At 29.1% G+C, this 19,869-nt stretch overlaps 1 protein-coding gene across 1 annotated transcript in view; it reads left to right on the forward strand.

Moving 5' to 3' along the window:
• Window positions 1–9,698: 9,698 nt before the first annotated feature.
• LOC145312884 (uncharacterized) overlaps window positions 9,699–19,869 on the forward strand; it is a 35,226-nt gene continuing 25,055 nt past the window's right edge. Inside the window, exons 1-2 of the mRNA XM_080152111.1 lie at window positions 9,699–9,831; window positions 10,150–10,279. Coding sequence (XP_080008237.1) covers window positions 10,154–10,279 — 126 coding nt within the window. The 5' untranslated portion in view covers window positions 9,699–9,831; window positions 10,150–10,153. The remainder of the gene's footprint in view (window positions 9,832–10,149; window positions 10,280–19,869) is intronic.

Raw genomic sequence — 19,869 nt, forward strand, 5'->3', positions numbered from 1 at the left:
TACTCAGAATTAGCTCAATTGCTGCAAACCTAAAATGAATTTGCTTATCTTGATTACAACAATTTAAGGTAATGTCATAACTTACGTTTATGCAAATTAAAAATTATATTTACTACTTGGCCATATATTAGGTATTAGAACAGGGATATATAATCTAAAAAAAAAACGTTTGATTATTTTAATTTTTTTATTGATAACTTGATAAATGCAAATTAAGTTGTATAAAAAGATTGGCTGCATATCATAAGGAACATGGATAGAAACTCCGATAAATATTTTACCAAAGGATTCAAATAACTTGCTGATATTCTATCACTACTGAGATTTATGAAAAATAAAAAATTACTTTTTCTTCTTGGCTATATATTGCTTAGGAAGATGATAAAGACTCTTTAAATACGTTTCACTTATTGAATATCTTTTAAAAAAATGATATTGAAGATATTTAGTTATTACTTATTGGCCTAAGTAGGTAATGAAAGAAGTTTAATTAAATTCTCACTTAAATCAATTTCTTCCATTCGGTTTTTCTATCCCCTTTGATAAGTTTTCTTAAGAAATTGTTTTTAGAATCTCTAGCCTCAGCCGTATTATTGCAAAGAAACCATAAAGTTGTAAAAGACATTAAACCTGAAGATTTAGGATAATTTCTTGTGCATTTACCATTTACTAAGCTGACATGTGTTTAAAAACAAGAGTGATAACTTGCATGATGGTATAAATCTTTAGTTACCTCATTTGACAATTCCATAGATAACAACATATATCTTAGGAACTATATGAAATTGCTGCATTAGGCATCAAACCTTTGATTGTACTAGATACCATTTCTTTATGTTCTAGAAATGTGAGTTCGTGATTTCTGCCTTTCTTGCTATTGAATATTTTTTTTACGCCTTAAGCAATCGAATCATTAAAAACTGCATATTAAACAAATTAAAAACATGAAACAAATAGGTTAATTAGTAATGTTTTGTAAACAAATTACTATAATTAACACATACCTACATATTTATTAATCACACTGCTGACTTAATAAATATCAATAGTATGATATTTTTGTTCATTAGGTATCTATCTACCTATTTCTAAAAAGACTAGTTTACTTTCCTATTTCATCTTGTCGAAGAAATCATTGACTAACAGTGTATCCACCCCCAGGGAGGGAGGGGACATTGGGCTGTTTATTACACTAGTGCCCAATGTTTTAGAACCACGTTTTTTATAAGTTAGTTTAACTACTTTGGGAACTTTTATTGAATTTTGATTGGTTGGTCCATTAAGTTGCTTGTCACTGTTCGAACGTTTCAACCACTAATTGTAAATTTGTGTATTATTATTGGGGATGTACATCAATTTATCGGCCATTTTTTAAAGTATGAAAAATAGAACTAAGAGGCCCTTGCAAATTTTTTGAAGTTTATGCATATCAATAAAAATATGATATTGGTAAATTTTGCACAAAGTAATAAATTCGTTTATTGGTTATTCCTCGTTTGTTGCAAAGAAAGACAAAGATGAAGAAAAGTTTCCAGAAGAATTATTTATTTTGCTAGTGGACCGGCCCCCCCCCTTCCCGTTTTTCTTATTGATAACGGTTGATAACAACGTTCAACGGGACCAGATCTTTACTGTAGGTCTCAAAGCACTAACATCCCAACTATTGAATATATTTATTTATTTTATTGGACAACCTTTGTGATCAAGTCCTAAATGTGTTAAGTAATGAATTTTGCCTGTTCTGGGACAAAGCATACCCCTTACTTTAACTATAACGTGCAACTGACGTAGTAGCAGAATGCAAAATTTTTTAGTTATGGCGCGGTTTAAACAGAGATTCAAACAGATTTTTTTTATAGTAGATTCTTTGAACTCGATTGTTTTTGTTTTGGAAAAATTGTTATTGCTTTGGTTATTATATTTATTTAATGCCAAACTTTTTCATTGGACGCACTGTTTTAGAATAAGCATTTACAGTTTTTGTTGAAGTATTTTAGTTCTTATAAATAAATAGGAAATCTAGATAGAAAGATCATAGAGCCCAGTGGTTTCTTGTACATTATCATGTTATTGTAATTAACAAAGAAAAGTATCTTAGAATACTTGTGGAAGTTGGTTCTAATATTCCTCCTATTTATCATATATTAAATATTTACTGCTCTAACTTTGTTTCAACTGTATGTTGTCAAGAAAAAGACAAGAAATATTTAAAACAAAATAAGTAGTAGCACTGACTAAAATAAAAATCTTTTAGATCTTCATTTGATTGGTTTGTTAAGATTAGTTTTTTATATATTCTGTTTTTATCTTTTGCTTTTGTTTTACAGAACACCTTTAACCTTTAGTGCACTGTAGTTGAACAGAAATAAAAAAAGGACATATTTCTTTTCCCCAAAGGGGAACATAGAAGCATAGAAATATTTTTCTTGGTGTATTGTTGTCAAGAGCAAAGCTGTATTTCATTTAATTTGTCTTTCTGTAATTTTAAGTGTTATTTCAGCACAGAACTAAAGACGTTGAAAATTGGTTCCTGCTGCTTCTATGTGAGGTGCGCGACATAAATAGCTAATGTAGGAGGATTGCATTGGCAAATAAACAGGCGCAACTTATTACTATTAGTTAATTGTCTTAAGTGGCCTCTATTGGCGAAGCCTCTATTATATTATAACAGTGACAAACAGACAGACATACAATTGTCTTAATTGTGTACCTAGTATATGCGCAACAAAAAATATAACAATATTTTGCAACTTTTCTTTTGATAATGACATTCTTGTTGTATATATTTGCAGTTTCTTCTGTAGTAAATATATGTATGTAATATATACCACTTGTGTGAACATCACGGGGGCAGGGATACGTTAATGGAGGATAAATTAATCTTCACCCAAATCCAAAAAGTAGAAAACTTGGAAACTGTTTGTAAAGCATTACCCATTTTTATTTTTCCTATTTACTGTGTGGGTACAGGGATCTAAAGGGATAAGACAATGGCCGATAGATTGATGTACATCCTCAATAATGATACACAAAATTATCCCTTCTGTAGATTACAATAAGTGGTTTAAACTTTTGGACACTCAACTTAATAAACCAACCAATCAAATTCAAGTCCCCAAAGATGTTGAGCCAACTATTAAGAAAACGTTATTATAAGACTTTGGGGACTAGTGTAATAAACAGTCTCCTCCCTCTCTGGTGTATTTGTGTGTGTGTATGTGCGAGTAGGAAAAAAACTAGCTGAGTGCAATGTATATTGTATAAGGAGAAAAAGTCTTGCAACAGGGGAAGTTAGAAATAGGCCACGGTGAAATTTTTAAGTAGTTTTAGAATTTATATCATAAAATTGAACATTTTAACTATTACCTCTTTTAATATTTTGGTAATATACCGATTGAGTTTGATATTCAAATATTTCCATGACTCCAATCTCAGCTTATCAATAATACAAAGTTATTAAAAAAGCAGACTAAAAAAAAAAACAATTCATGTTGCCTTAAAACTGATCATATTAGGATAAAGAAAGCTATATAAGAATTGAAGTGTTTCTTCTGGTTAAATATCTCTATTTTAATTTAAAATATATGTGTTTCCATACTTATAATTATAACATATGAACTTATTTTATTTCTTGAAACCGTAATTTTTCATAGTGTTTAATATCAAGAGAGTAAGACTCGAATATTTTAGGCGATTTTTATATTTTTTTAGCAGCTTTTTCACATAGATATTTCTCTTAAATAAGCCTAGAACTATATTGTGATACTGAAGTGGCAATTATTTGAAGGAACTGGCTTTAATTTAATATATAATGTGAATAGTAGTACTTGAAACTTATTCCAGCCACAAACATTCAATACTTGTGTAAATATTTTAAGAAGTTTTCCATACATTATGTTCAAATCATTAGTTCAATCAGTGGAAAACTTCAATTTACCTAGTGAAATATTTAAAGTAGAAGTGAAAATAGTATTTTTTACATTAGGATTACACTGTTGAGAATTTTGTATGGGCAAATAAGTGAAAAAAATATGTTTAAATAAGTGATAGGTTTAATGCTTTATAGTGGTTTTAATAAAGAAAATGTAAAAAGTATTACTTGCTGTTATGTCAGGTACGTGACGGTTGCAAAAATGCATTAGTCCATAAACGTACAGGCTTTAGAATTAACCATATAAAGTTACTACTTCTAGAAAAACGTCGTGTAATTCAGGGGTTGACTTGAAAAAAAGATCACCCCTTTCACATTGCCACATTAACCCCAATTTTTAAACAATCTTCCACATTTATTATTGTATGATAATTCTAAAATTTCCGCGAAAAGTTGCAAAATTATGAAAATTCGCGGAACATTAAAATTGAACGTTCTAAAAAGTTTGCGATGCATAATTTAGTGATTTTTGCTTTATTTTTTTTAGTGGAGTTGCTACTCTATAAATACCTAGTGTCTTACGTCATAGCCCAAAAAAATAGTAGAGTTTAGATATTTAATTTTCAGAATTTAATTAAAAGCTTCTAGGTGCACATAAAATGTTTTCCTTTCAATTTCATTTATGTTAAGATCGACTGTTTACCTAAAAAAATCCGCTATGCGGCGCTAGTTAAATATTTTGGGTTTAAAGCGATTTCTCACCCTCCCCCATAATTGCTATAAACATTTCCAGGACCTATGAGAAACTACATTGTAAAGGAGAACCATATAGGCTTAGTGGTCATCGAGATCCTTCGGTACAGACAGATACACAGAGATCCTTTTACTTTATTATAAGGATTATTACGTTTAGATAAAAAATGTTTAATTTGTTATTTTTGTGTTACGCATGGATCAAATTATACTTGTTATTTTAATAAGAAGGCCTATTTTATTGCAAATTAAAAACTTACTGATAAAGGTTAAGCAAATAAAGAATTATTAATTCAATATTTACTTTAGGGTATTGAACTATAATCATCATGTAAACAAGGATGATAACATCCATAGAAAAGTAGTTAGTATTTTATATAGGTATTGTCTATTAAAAATTGAAGAACTTAAGTAAATGAAACAATGGCTTAAATTAAATTTTAAAAATTAAATGCATTATGTAGAATTATTCCTTGAATTTTAAACACTCAATGAAACCATCCCAGTTGTCATAATTGTTATTTATTATCAAACTGATAGAATTAACTATAGAGTATCTTCTTTTCCAATAACTACTGTCAAACAAACGTCATAAATACTCGAAACTAAAGTGTATGTATACTCAATGTTATTGATTGATTTTTTTTCATTGAATTATTACTAGCATTGTACATTATTAAGTCAGTAATGCTCTTTAAGCTCTTTACCTTTGTTGCTGATTTTAAGGTGGTTAATTAACAAATAAAAATTGAAAGAAAAAGCTAAAAATATAATTTTTCCATAATTTTTTGTAAGTTAAAAATTATACCTAACTATTCAAATGTTAACTTGCTCATTGGTGTAATTATTATTTCTAATGTGAAGCAGCGAAATACGACTCATTTGAAACATTCAAGTAATATCCAAATTTATTCATTATTTAATAACTATTTGAGAGAAGAAAAAAAAATCTAATCTTTAATAACCGTATCTTTCAATTGAGGACTAAAAAAACCTTTTTGACTGAAAATAGAGTTTCTTTATTTTTATTCTTATATATTTCGGATTCAAAGTTTTTATACCATAGGACGATTTAACATGTCCGGGGGATGGGCTTAAAAACACTTAAAACCCATAACGTACAGTACCACCAGCAATTTTATTTTGTATGCATCTTTCTTAGTTTTAATAAGGTTTAATAAAAACTGCTTTTGAGCAATTCGACAAGACTTACGATTTTATTGTTTTATTGATGAAAAGGGTCACCTTATTAAAAGGGAGGCTTTGGAAGTGTAGTTTAAATGAATTAAGATGGAAACTGTTTAAAAAAAATGTAAACACTTGCCTAGAAGTCTCCAATTATTTATAATGGGAGTCCATACAAAACTGCAAAAACTATAACCTAACAAACCTTCTAAATCTACCCAAAAAAACATATTTTACCACCATATTATGAATTAAAAGCTCTCCAGTATATGAAAGATTACTTTTTATAAAGGAACTTTTATAGAGGTCTAAAGAACCATATATGAAACTACTTGAAAATGTGTTGGATTGAACGGACACTTAAGTGTAATGCAACAGATATCAACACCTCGCCTTGTATGAGTATATTAAACAGACAGACATTTAATTAAAAACAAGGATGATAACTTCCACAAGGAACACCTAAAAGTTTATTTAATAGAGAAAATTGAAAACAAGGGTTTAACAATAATAATCCTATGAGAATAGCATTTTATTTTAAACTAGGTACTTTGTTCCTAGCCCCTAGGGGTGGACGGGGGAGGTCAGGAAAATAAACTAGGTACCCTAAGATATTTATAAAGCTTATTTGAAAACTTCAATCAATTTGGACCATCATTTTCCGAGATCTTTAGCTACAGACAACAAAAAACCTTACTACTTTATATTATAGGATGGGAGTAGTGAACCCTTAAGGAAATATAGTGGCGTTTGTTGACTATCGTGTGCATCTCTATCTGATGCAAGTAGTAAAGTATAGAACTGAAATATAATCCTAAAGGAAGGCTGCTTCTTTTTTATGAAGATTTCTTACATACTTGGTTTGAATATGTCAGGTGTCCTATATACTTTAATTAAACCAACCTAAGAAATTAAATATATTACAACAATTTTCTTATCTTAAGCAATTTTTTCTTAACATTATATTTGATTAATATAACTAAAGAGTATCTGCACTAATTGTAGGAAAACAAGGATGACAACATCCATAAAAGCGAAGCTCTGAAACGATATGACAGACGAACATTAGCTTTTGTTGAGTGTCAGAACTGAATATACAAAATATGAAAATAAAAGGTTTGACAAAATTATACGTAAATTTGTTGCAAAACTTCTTAAATATAGAATTCTGTTTAAAGACATACTGACATTTTTAATACTTCATTATAGAGATGCTTCGCTCATAATATTGTACCTTATTGTAATAGGAATTAGTAATCAAAAAATCAGATCGATAGGATGATTTTATCACATAAAAAATTGTTATTAAAAAAGTACAAAAATCAACATGTTTAAAATGGACGTACGGACATTCTGGTAACGATTATAGAGTTGCTACGCTTTCTAAGTCGTACCTAACTACTACAGGAATCATCATGCAAAGTTTGAAATCGATAGGACATTTTTAACATGCCTAAATTAATTAATAAAAGCTAACTATTTTGGACGGACGGACGGACCGACCCTAATTATAGAAAAGCTTCGCTTTTAAAAATACTAGGCTTGTGTAATTAAACATAAAAATGTGCAATAGTTTAAAACTTGTTGTAATTGTTGAATCCTTTGTTTTATTCTTATCACATGAGAGTAACTGACTCATTTTACTATTTTATTGCAATGATTTTATTCAAGTAACTTTTTTGGTAAGAAAGCAAAGATGAGATTAGGTTAATTGCTACACTTCAAAATTATTATAGTACCCAAAGTTTTATAATCATGCTCCTTTATTCGCTTGATTAAAGATTAATGGGGGGGGGGGGGGGTTCTGACACATTTGCGTAAACAGTGAGTATAGGCTTTATCTTTGGACTGAAAGGATAGGTTATTAGGGATAAAATCATTCTTATATGATGAATTTCCCCCAGATTTAAGATTTTTTGGATAGGCCTCCAGGTGGTCTCTGTACAGGTAAAAATTAAAAATAAAATTTTTTGTGGAAGAGTTAGAGGTTAACCTATAAAAGAAAATATGCTCCTTTTTGATTGTTATTCACATATTTGAAGAAAAAATATATACATATTGTGTCTCTAACTCTTTGAAAAAAAATTTTTTTTTTTTCATTTTTACCTGTAGAAAGACCACCTGGAGGCCTGGAGCTCCTGAACCTGGAGGCCTATCCAAAAAATCTTAAATCTGGGGGAAATTCATCATATAAGAATGATTTTATCCCTAATAACCTATCCTCTCAGTCCAAAGATAAAGCCTATACTCACTGTTTACGCAAATGTGTCAGAACTTCCCCCCCCCCCCCTTGGTTGGTTCAAACTAGCAGTTTCCAAACTTTTTAATTAAGAAGTTTATTGAATTGGTATGTTTTTTTAATCATTGGGGTTGAACATTATCTTATCGTCCTTTGTCTTATCCCCTGAGATCCAAAAATATTGATATTATTGTATTTTATCCCAGGGATCCTCAGGTATAAGATAATGGCCGATAAATTGTTGTTCATCCACAATGATGATGCACAAAATTACCCCTTCTGAAGATTTCAATCAGTGTTTAAAACGTTTGGACACTTAACTTAATCAACCAATCAATTAAAATTCAAAAAAGGTCCCTAAAATTGTTAAGTCATCGGATAAAAAAACTTCTTTTAATCTTTTGGAACTAGAATAATAAAAACCCCATTGTCCCCTCCTTCCCTATACCCTCATCCCTAATATTGAGAACACTTCAGCAACAAGATTTGTTATTTATTATTTTCATTATGAATCAAGTTTCTTCATTTTATTGAATTTTTTCCTGTCTATAATTGCAATATTTAATGTTTTATTTTTCTTGTGATAGAATTATTAGTAAGAAATTGCTCTTTCATAATGAATTGACATTTTAACATTTTGTCCTAATAACTCATAATTTAGTGATATGTTGAAATAAATGGTGATTAGATACCTAAGAGAAACCTAAATAGTAATACAAAAGCAAATATCTAAATTAGATGGCAGTAAGTTTTAGTTTGAATTACTTGAGTATCCCTAGCTATACCTCTTGATACATATTCTTAATTTGGTGAGAATTTAGTTATTTATCGCATCGTAATATAAACAGCTTTTTTTGCGGATATTTAAGTTAAAATTATACTATTATAACTATTTTTATTTTAATATTCGTGAATAATTGTCTGTAATACAATGCTACACATGATTGTCAGTATGCCTGAGAATGAGCTCTAATCCAGCGGATATTAAGGGGGGGGGGGAAGTTCTGACACATTTGCGTAAACCTGGTGTATAGGCTTCATCTTTAGACTGAGTGGATAGGTTATTAGGGATAAAATCATTCTCATATGATGAATTTCCCCCAGATTTAAGATTTTTTGGATAGGCCTCCAGGTTCCGGAGCTCCAGGCCTCCAGGTGGTCTATCTACAGGTAAAAATGAAAAAAAAAATTTTTTTTTAAGAGTTAGATGTCAGCTTATGATACAAAATATGTATGTTTTTTCTTCAAATATGTGAATAACAATCAAAAAGAAGCATATTTTGTTTTATAAGTTAACCTCTAACTCTTCAAACTGGAAACTGGAGGCCTATCCAAAAAAGCTTAAATCTGGGGGAAATTTATCATATAAGAATGATTTTATCCCTAATAACCTATCCTCTCAGTCCAAAGATAAAGCCTATACACCAGGTTTACGCAAATGTGTCAGAACTTCCCCCCCCCCCCCCTTGGTTTCGAAGCCATACGGGAAATTGTATTTTCCCGATTTTTAAAGATGTATACCTACAGTTTCCACTTATAAGTAGCCCACCTGCTAAAGAATTCTATACTCTATCTAGGCATTTGTAATACCTATGTTTCTAATATTTATAATATTTTTCAGAACCATATGTAAAGCTTAACAGAAATCTAGTGATTATTTGCCAATAAGGCACATCCAGTAGTTACAAATAAAGGGGTATAACAGAAGAATAACCCCCCGTATGTGATTTTTTTATAAAACATAATGATTATCAGTTACTGCCAGTAGTACATCACATTTTTACAGGAAAACTTTCAATTTAATCCATATAAGAAAAGTAGCAGGATGTCTGTCTGTAGCAAAGGATCTTGCTGAACCGATATGGCCCACCTTTAAATTGTAGCTACTTTAAGGATTGTAACTATATTGGTGTAGGGAATCTCCACCCTCCCAAGAAAAATCACCTCTAGAAAAAAAAATAACCCTTCTTCCAAGAATTTTTTACTTACAACTAAAATTGAAAATTGATGGGGGCGGGTCGACTTCTCCATTTCACCTAATTTAGAGCCTCCTAGAGGCGCTAGTTGTAAAACCCATTAAATTGAAAGTTTGTGACCGCTGCAGGATGATGTTACGACATGTTTTATTGTTTCTGGTGGCCGTATCCCGGCTAACCAGGGCAGAGTACAAGTGGACAGGCTCGGAATGGGTCTACCTAGAACCTGACAGAAAAGAAATTGAAGCTTATGACGTAAGTAACTTTCATTAAATACATTTTTTAAAAAACAAATGATATTTTTTTTTTAACATACCTAGCTAATGTATTTCTAATTCTTCTATAGAGACTTTAAGTATTTGGCTCATAAGCTTTTATGAAAACTAGTGCAGCAAGAAATAAGCATAAAATTTCAATGAGCTTAGTGGCTAAATTCCTAAAATACCTGATCGAAAAAATTTCCTTTTTGTTATTCCTCCAATGTTATAATAATACTAGCGGATACTCCACTAGCATGTATTCGAGAAAAATAAAATTAGCCTATAACTTTCCTAGGACCTATGTTAAGTTTCATAAACTGGAGAACTCAATCGGTTCTGTAGTTATAGAAATCTGAAGCTACAGACAACAAAAACCTTACTACTTATTAAGATATATAAGTTTTCCGGAATTGTAATGTAGGGAGTAGATTTGAAATCTGCATCAAAGGGGACTATCCACGAACGAGAGCACATAATTCTAAGTACCTTCCAGCATTGATCCTAAGTATTTTCTTTCAGAATATATAGGTCACCATATATCATTATTGTATTGACGAGAAAATTTATGTTTCACCATGTTTTTTTTAGGTATTTAATTGATTTTGAAAACTTTTATAAAGCTAATTCTTTTAATAAAATGGATATTTGATGATACATATGCGAATACTCGTGTTATATAGATTGTAATTTAATCCATACTAGCATTAATTTAAACATACATATGAGATATAGGTAGTAACTGTGCTTTTAACTTTTTAAAAATTTTTATCATTTGACACATAGACAATTAAAGACACCCCGAACTCAACAAAACGTTTGATATAATTTTGACTTAAAAACCTGAACATTTTTTTACTTTTCTTCAACTTGAAGTGGTGAAACATAAATTTTCTCGTCAATATTTTAATTATTAATAGTGACCTATAATATTTTGAAAGAAAATACTTAGGATCAATGCTGGAAGGTACTTAGAACTACGTGCTCTTGTTCGTGGATAGTCCTCTTTTAAGAATTTTTTTTATAAAATTCGTTTTTTGTATAATTCTTTATCTAAAAGCGGAAATACAAATTAAGTTAATTAATTTTGGCATCTGTGATTGGTGGATTTAAAAAATCTGCGCTCTGATTGGATGTCGTACATCATTCAACCAATTAGAGCGCAGGTAGTTTAAAATCCACCTATCCTATTGGTCAAAATTAATTAACTTAAAATGTATTTTCGCTTTTAAATAAAGAATTTTACAAAAAAAAACTTATATCTCTTACTACTTATATTATAGGATACCTACATAAGGAATTTTACAATAAAAAAAAATACCTTATTCCGTCAGCTAAAAAGATTAATGTTAATTAACGTTAATAAAAGGGAAGGTTGGTAATTATAATTAATTAATATAATAATTGCCATAAAGTATGAAAGAAATTATTAGTTATTAATTAGGAACGTTTAATTAACAAATAGTACAGACACTTGTACAACTTTTCTTCACATTATTTATTCATTCATACATTTTCAATTAAATCTTAATATATTCACAGGGAGGGAGGGGACAGTAGACTGTAAATTAAATTGATACCCATACTTTTAAGAACAAATTCTTCAATTTGTGGCTTAAAATTATTGGTCATTTTAAGGTTACGGGGGGGGGGGGGGGGTGAAGTTTAGTAAAATAAAACTTTGCTCTGGCTGTTTGTAAAATCTCTTTTATTATTGGATCTACCTGTAAAATTTTCCTTCTAGGAGATAGTGGGTTAATACACACCCCCCAACCCCCCAAAAAATATAAGTTCTGAGCTTTTTTGAGATATCGAGCTGATTTGGGGTTTGTGTAGGAATCCTTTTAATCATCATCTACAGCCGGTAATATCTTGTTGTCCCGTTTCAGATTCTTACAGATAGATGTTGAAAATTATAGATTTGCTTTGCTCCTAAAGAGGAATATGTTAAAACAGGAACCTATAGGAAATACCTACCTATAGTGGGTTATAAGTTAAAACTATATTATTCTTTGCCTAATTATACCATGAAGTATGTATTTATTATCAAAATAGGTTAATTTTGATTGAATTAGGAATTTTTAAGTTTTTTTTTTCATTGATGGTTCAATTTTATATCAAACAAATGACTTCATTATTTTTTTTTATATTTAAACCTTATGAAAAAATGCATACGAACTTTTGGCTAATACTGAAGTTATTTTCTCATTTGAAAATAAATGCTCTGATCTAATATATTGATTTTCTTTGTTCCTACCAATTGCAGTATGATATTGTAAAACCCTTCTATTTGTCTAAATTGCCAGAAAAATTATTTTTAAATTAGCTTTTCTGCAATGGGGAAAAATTGTCGTCAATTTAACTTGCTAACACGAAACCCGTTTATTGGTCAGTTCTTTCGTCCAGTAGAAGGGAAGGGGGTGGATAGTTTTTTTTTAGCCCCATACAAGTTTCACTTTATTAGAGTACATTATAATCTGGTGTAAGATCCAAGTAATAATAAATCCATTGCTGATTTTGTGTTAGATAAGTCTACTGATAAGTTGTAAGGTGAATGTACTAAGAATATCTTATCAATAATATTAAAATATGAAAAATTTAAAAATGACAAAATGTTAATTGGAGCTAAAAATCGAACAGGGATATCAGAAATAAGTAAAGCTTAGAAAAAAATGATCTTTTTTATTTCCACCTTTTCTTTGTTTATATAGGTATGATATTTTACTATTTTGCTTCAATCATAATGATTTTACTAGCGGAAAAGTTAAAGGACGAGTTTTTTCAAACCATTTATTTTCTATCGGTAAATACTAAACCAATTTACAGTCTTGAAAATTTTATGAAGATGTCCAATGTCCAGTAGAAATAAATAATCATATAGCTAATTATAATCTGATAAGCTTAGTATCCGGATTTATAAGAAATAAATGCTAAAGTCAAATCACATTTACAGTATTTGCAATATTCTTTTATACACATTTAAGGGTGAGGGTAGAACTTCACCCACGTATTATAAGTTTAGATCTAGTTAGGTTATTTGAGTATTATTTTCGTTTTGTCAGAAAGCCACTTGCATTAGTTAGGCTACTGTAAGGTAAAGGTTCCCGCAAGGGCTAGAGACTCGAGTGCTGTTGGGATAAAAAAAAATGCTGAAACTCTTGATATCAACCTTAAACATATTTTCCAGTCTTTTTACCTATTTCAACTGTGCCTGAAAATTAGCAACGCCATAGATATGTGTGTGTGTCTTTTGATTCGGTCCTGCTTCAATTTATGATAAGCATTACAGTGAATATCAATTTATATGGTGCTTTAATCATAATGTGACATTGGACTTCAGATAAATCCGGGAACTGCCTTTGATTTGCAAATTTTGCTAGACTTTGATCGTCATATCATGTGTAGGATTTGATAATAGACAGATAAATATAAGAGTCGTATTAGCCTGTTAAATATAGACAGACAATTTTAATGGTTTACTATGGACTTCAAAAAATTACATGCGCTAATATCGAGCAACATTAAATAAATACTTTCCGAGATCTATATTTGTTAGGGATCGTCAAAATATTACTATATTTAAGGGGGAAAAGTTATCAGGTATTTGAGTTTAATTTGAATGAAGTTTCTTTATTTGAATCAACCAGATTACATAATCAAGATTTTAAATCTAAATGCATCATCTTTTAAATCTTATCATGTGTAGGAAGATTTTTTTAGTTAGCTTCTATTTTTTCCATTTCATACTGCTAAAAAATCTAATGATCTTAACATCAAGAAACTACTTAATTCAAGAATTTTAATTAAGTTCAACAATATTTTTTTCTAAATAGAAGAGTAAAGCTGTATTTTAACATGCACTTTAAAAAGATATTTACCCCTAATAAAAATACTTCTTTTTATTGTAAATAAGTGATTTTAAGATCTTTATACAAATAAGAAACACGTAACCATTTTACTTATTAACGAATGGACATAGTTTAATTAACGTGTAGTTGCGATACTAAGAAAATATTTGAGCATATAAAGAATTTGCAGAAATGTATGAAAACTATCACATCACTCTTAAAGATTTATAGATGATGTAAGAGGGAAGTCATTTTCTAGTAAATCCTGTAAAGGTGTGTGTTATAAGGCCTAAAAGTAGTAGTAGAATGATAAGGTGCTCTAAATATTTGTATTCCCTATTGAATAGAACAATAGGGAAATTTTTTTTTTTTTTTGATAACTGTACCTGGAATATCTTAAAAAAATAAGAAATTTCTATCAAACGCTTTGTTTGGCTCAAACTGACAAAAATTAAAAAAAAAATATAATTATAATAATAATGTTTTCTATAGGTACAAGGTAAAGGTTAAGAACAATCTATACCACTAAACAAAGGAAGAAGCCATTCTTTACAGGTTGATTTATTCAAGGTGACAAAAATTAGTTTTATGTTTGTGGAATTATTTTAACTACCTAATTAAGCAAGGGAATTAAACCTTAAAGAATATCTATTATTTATTCAATTATGGTTTTCAAATATGGTTTTAAATAAGTTCCAATAGTAAATAAAATAAAGTATCTTAGAATACAAATAAATTAAAATTACAAAATAAAGAAATAAAGATTATGATATCTAAATAAAAATGAAAGTAAGAAAATTAAACACTATAAAAGCCATTGACATGCAACCTCCACTTTGAATCTCTTACCTTCTTATATAGATTGTATATCTGAATGTTTTCAAAATTGTCTGTATGTAACTTGTTGTGTTGGTTTGTTTCACTAAGTCATTGTATTAATGATTTGTTAAAGTTTCATTTTAATGTTCACTGCTCGTACAACCTGTAAAGAATGGCTTCTTCCTTTGTTTAATGGTATAGATTGTTCTTAACCTTTACCTTGTACCTATAGAAAACATAATTATTATAATTATATTTTTTTAAAATTTTTGTCAGTTTGAGCCAAACAAAGCATTTGATAGAAATTTCTTATTTTTTTAAGATATTCCAGGTACGGTTATCAAAAAAAAAATTTCCCTATTGTTCTATTCAATAGGGAATACAAATATATAGAGCACCTTATCGTTCTACTACTATTTTTAGGCCTTATAACACACACCTTTACGGGATTTACTAGAAAATGACCTCCCTCTTTATTTAGAAATTATTAATTGCAAATACGCATCTTTGTAAGTTTATTGATGATAAACAAACTTTCCCCTTTTTAAGACTAGAATTATTGGTTTAAAAGTTTGGACACTGCTAGTTTAAAACAACCAATCAAGATTTTTATATGTACCCAAAGTTTTAAATTTGGCAAAATATTAAGTTTCTACTAAGACGAGTACCTATACTTGTTAAAATATAAAAATATATGTTGAATATAGTTGGAATTAATAGGACAATTGTGATTATATTGCTAGGTATACAAGCATTATTTAGGTACCTTTTACGAAAGGCAGAATGTTACAAAAAGAAATTATGAATATATCTTATTTATAGTCCATTTGCTAATCCCATTTATATAATAAAGATAAAGAAAATGATTAGTTAATCATGAATACAACTTATTCTAATTCAATAGGTAGATGATTATTATATTTTCATATGTAATCAATGAACTAATTTTCCAATTATTATAATATATGAATCATTATAAAAGATCTATTAAATATTTAATTAAAAGTTGATATTACCTATAATATAAAGTGTAATATAGTGTATTAGTGGACATGTAATATGCTTTTAAAAATATCATATTTAGCTTCCACGTTTAGATGATCCTTTTAAGGATGTTCTAAATAATTCTAATATGGTGGTTTTAGGCTTTTTTTATTGCCCCTTGCTGAAGCCAATGAGGCTAGTTTTTATAATTAAAATAGAAAAACTGTATAGATATTTAATTATCACTTTAAAAATCACTTTTAAAGAACTAGGCATCCCTTTCATAATTCCAATAATATTTCTATCATAATTATTATGTAATGTATTTGTAGGTTTGGAATATAAACTAAATTCATAAGGAAATCCTCAGATTAATTAAGTTTATTTACTTTACATGAAATGCTTTAGTATTGTAATTAGGTCTGTACTTAAAGCAATATACCTATGTGTATTTGAATCAGAGTTTCGGATCCGCATTGATTGTATGCGGATCCGGATCCTCAAAATTTGGTCAGTGGACTCAAAAATATGCTTATCCTGGCGGATCCGGATCCGAAACTATGATTTGAATAAAACTAAATGCAGATACACTAGAACTCTGTGTAAAAGCAATGGCTATTTATTTCGGTCAATTTTGAAGTTTTCAACAATTGATTCTCTTGTGGTGAATGTTATTATTAATTTTAATCAGATGATAACTCGAAAAATCTCAAATAAAACAGATTTTTGAGAGATTTCTATTACAATTTTAAGAGTTCTTTTTCATTAAACGTTTTTTTTTTTAACTCTATACCTACTTTTTAATTTTAAGATTATTAAGTCATTGTTTAATGTTTAAAGTACGAACAATGAGTAAGTTTTAATGTAGAAAAAAAGATTATTTTGATGATTCGACAAATTTTTTTATCATTTGTTATCAAAATTTGTTTCGGATTAAATTAAAAATTATGCAATTTTTTTTCTTTCTTCATAATTCATGACCTAAGAATATTAATCACGTTTCGTGATTACAAAAAAATGATTGTAAATAGAAGGAATATATTTTTCTAGTTGCTGCTTCTCTCCTTGCATCTAGTGCAGTGGTTCTGTATTACAAATCTAGGGAAGAGCAGAATAATAGCCTAAAACCACCCCTGGATATATGTAAGCTTTCCTTAAATATAACTCATTTGGTTCAGAAGTAATCGCAATCTTAAGTTGAAGAAAAATAACCTTACTACTTTATAGTATTTTAGTAAGATACAAAAATACTAATACTATAATATTTATTACATGAGATCAAATTGACAATATGTTTACAAATAAAATATTTTTATTAATTATTACTATTGTTGTATATTGTAAATCATGATGATTATGGTCGGGTTCATTAAAGGTAAGATTCATGTGATCCAGATTCCAAGAAGGCACGTAAGCTATCCACTGTTACAAGGAAAGCTTGCCTGTAAAGCTGGATAACAGCATATTTAAGCAGGAATATTAGAGAAAGACTATTTCATCTGCATTAACTGGCAGAAAAATATTTCCAATGTTGTATTTTAATAAAATGATTGTCCTTGTTATTTTATTTGTGAAAAACAAGTGTAGAGTGTACACAACCAAGATATTGATTCGCATAATTCTTTGTCTTCAAGTCTCTTCATAAAATTTAGGAATAGGTAAAGGAACAAATAAGAATTTTTACTTGGATTCACACATATAAATACTTTTTCTTGTAGTTTTGATAAACCATTTTAATGTAACTTTATATTTTAAATATTTAGGAGAATAATGCCTTCTAATTTTTGGTATTAACCATCACAAAAAAGTAGTTGGACTCATTTAATGATTTTAATAGAACTGGCGGTTTAGTCAAAGGGTCAGAGAGGTAATACAAAATAAATTATGATAAAAACCTTACTACTTTAGATAGTGAATTAAGTGGATTTGATATTTCATACATCAAACTCATAATAAACCCGTTAAATGATAAGTATACTTAAGATGATAAATTATTATCATAAAAACCTTACTACTTAAAGTTATACCTAGAATAGTGAACTATGTGGATATTACATACATCAAACTGTTAATAAACCCGTTAATTGATAGGTGTAATTAAGATAAAAAAAAGTATCTTTCTCCAAAAAATTCAATTGAGAAAATTCTGGCCTAAAAAAAATTTCGGATCATGGAAAGAAAACAAAGTCATTCCTAAATTAGGACAGAAGTCACCTTCCTAGAAAGGACATAAGTAGCCTTCCTCAAGTGAGAATTTGTTAAATGAAGGGCAGAACATGCCTCCCTTAACAAAGATTTTGCAAGATTGAGGACATAAGTAGCCTCCCTTCACCTCACAAAACCTAGCTTTTTGATCCTTCACATAGCAAAATCTTGCATAAAATTGGTTTTTGGTTCATCACATAGCAAAATATTAGAAAACTTAGCTTTTCTGTCCTTCACATAGCTAATTCTTGCAAAACATAGCAAATTCTTGCAAAACATAGCAAATTCTTACAAAACATAGCAAATTCTTGCAAAACATAGCAAATTCTTACAAAACGTAGCAAATTCTTGCAAAACATAGCAAATTCTTGCAAAACATAGCAAATTCTTGCAAAACATAGCAAATTCTTGCAAAACAAAGCAAATTCTTGCAAAACATAGCAAATTCTTACAAAACATAGCAAATTCTTGCAAAACATAGCAAATTCTTGCAAAACATAGCAAATTCTTGGAAAACTTAGCTTTTTTGTCCTTCACATAGCAAATTCTTGCAAAAAATAGCAAATTCTTGTAAAACTTAGCTTTTCTGTCCTTCACATAGCTAATTCTTGCAAAACATAGCAAATTCTTGGAAAACTTAGCTTTTCTGTCCTTCACATAGCTAATTCTTGCAAAACATAGCAAATTCTTGCAAAACATAGCAAATTCTTACAAAACATAGCAAATTCTTTCAAAACATAGCAAATTCTTGCAAAACATTGCAAATTCTTACAAAACATAGCAAATTCTTGCAAAACATAGCAAATTCTTACAAAACATAGCAAATTCTTGCAAAACATAGCTAATTCTTGCAAAACATAGCAAATTCTTACAAAACATAGCAAATTCTTGAAAAACATAGCAAATTCTTGCAAAACATAGCAAATTCTTGCAAAACATAGCAAATTCTTGCAAAACATAGCAAATTCTTACAAAACATAGCAAATTCTTGCAAAACATAGCAAATTCTTGCAAAACATAGCAAATTCTTGGAAAACTTAGCTTTTTTGTCCTTAACATAGCAAATTCTTGCAAAACATAGCAAATTCTTGGAAAACTTAGCTTTTCTGTCCTTCACATAGCTAATTCTTGCAAAACATAGCAAATTCTTGGAAAACTTAGCTTTTCTGTCCTTCACATAGCTAATTCTTGCAAAACATAGCAAATTCTTGCAAAACATAGCAAATTCTTACAAAACATAGCAAATTCTTGCAAAACATAGCAAATTCTTGCAAAACATTGCAAATTCTTACAAAACATAGCAAATTCTTGCAAAACATAGCAAATTCTTACAAAACATAGCAAATTCTTGCAAAACATAGCTAATTCTTGCAAAACATAGCAAATTCTTACAAAACATAGCAAATTCTTGAAAAACATAGCAAATTCTTACAAAACATATCAAATTCTTGCAAAACATAGCTAATTCTTGCAAAACATAGCAAATTCTTACAAAACATAGCAAATTCTTGAAAAACATAGCAAATTCTTACAAAACATAGCAAATTCTTGCAAAACATAGCAAATTCTTACAAAACATAGCAAATTCTTGCAAAACATAGCTAATTCTTGCAAAACATAGCAAATTCTTACAAAACATAGCAAATTCTTGAAAAACATAGCAAATTCTTGCAAAACATAGCAAATTCTTGCAAAACATAGCAAATTCTTGCAAAACATAGCAAATTCTTGA

The sequence above is a fragment of the Acartia tonsa genome, chromosome 1 (genome assembly GCF_053477335.1).
Source record: "Acartia tonsa isolate MP-2025a chromosome 1, ASM5347733v1, whole genome shotgun sequence".
Lineage (NCBI taxonomy): Eukaryota > Metazoa > Arthropoda > Copepoda > Calanoida > Acartiidae > Acartia > Acartia tonsa.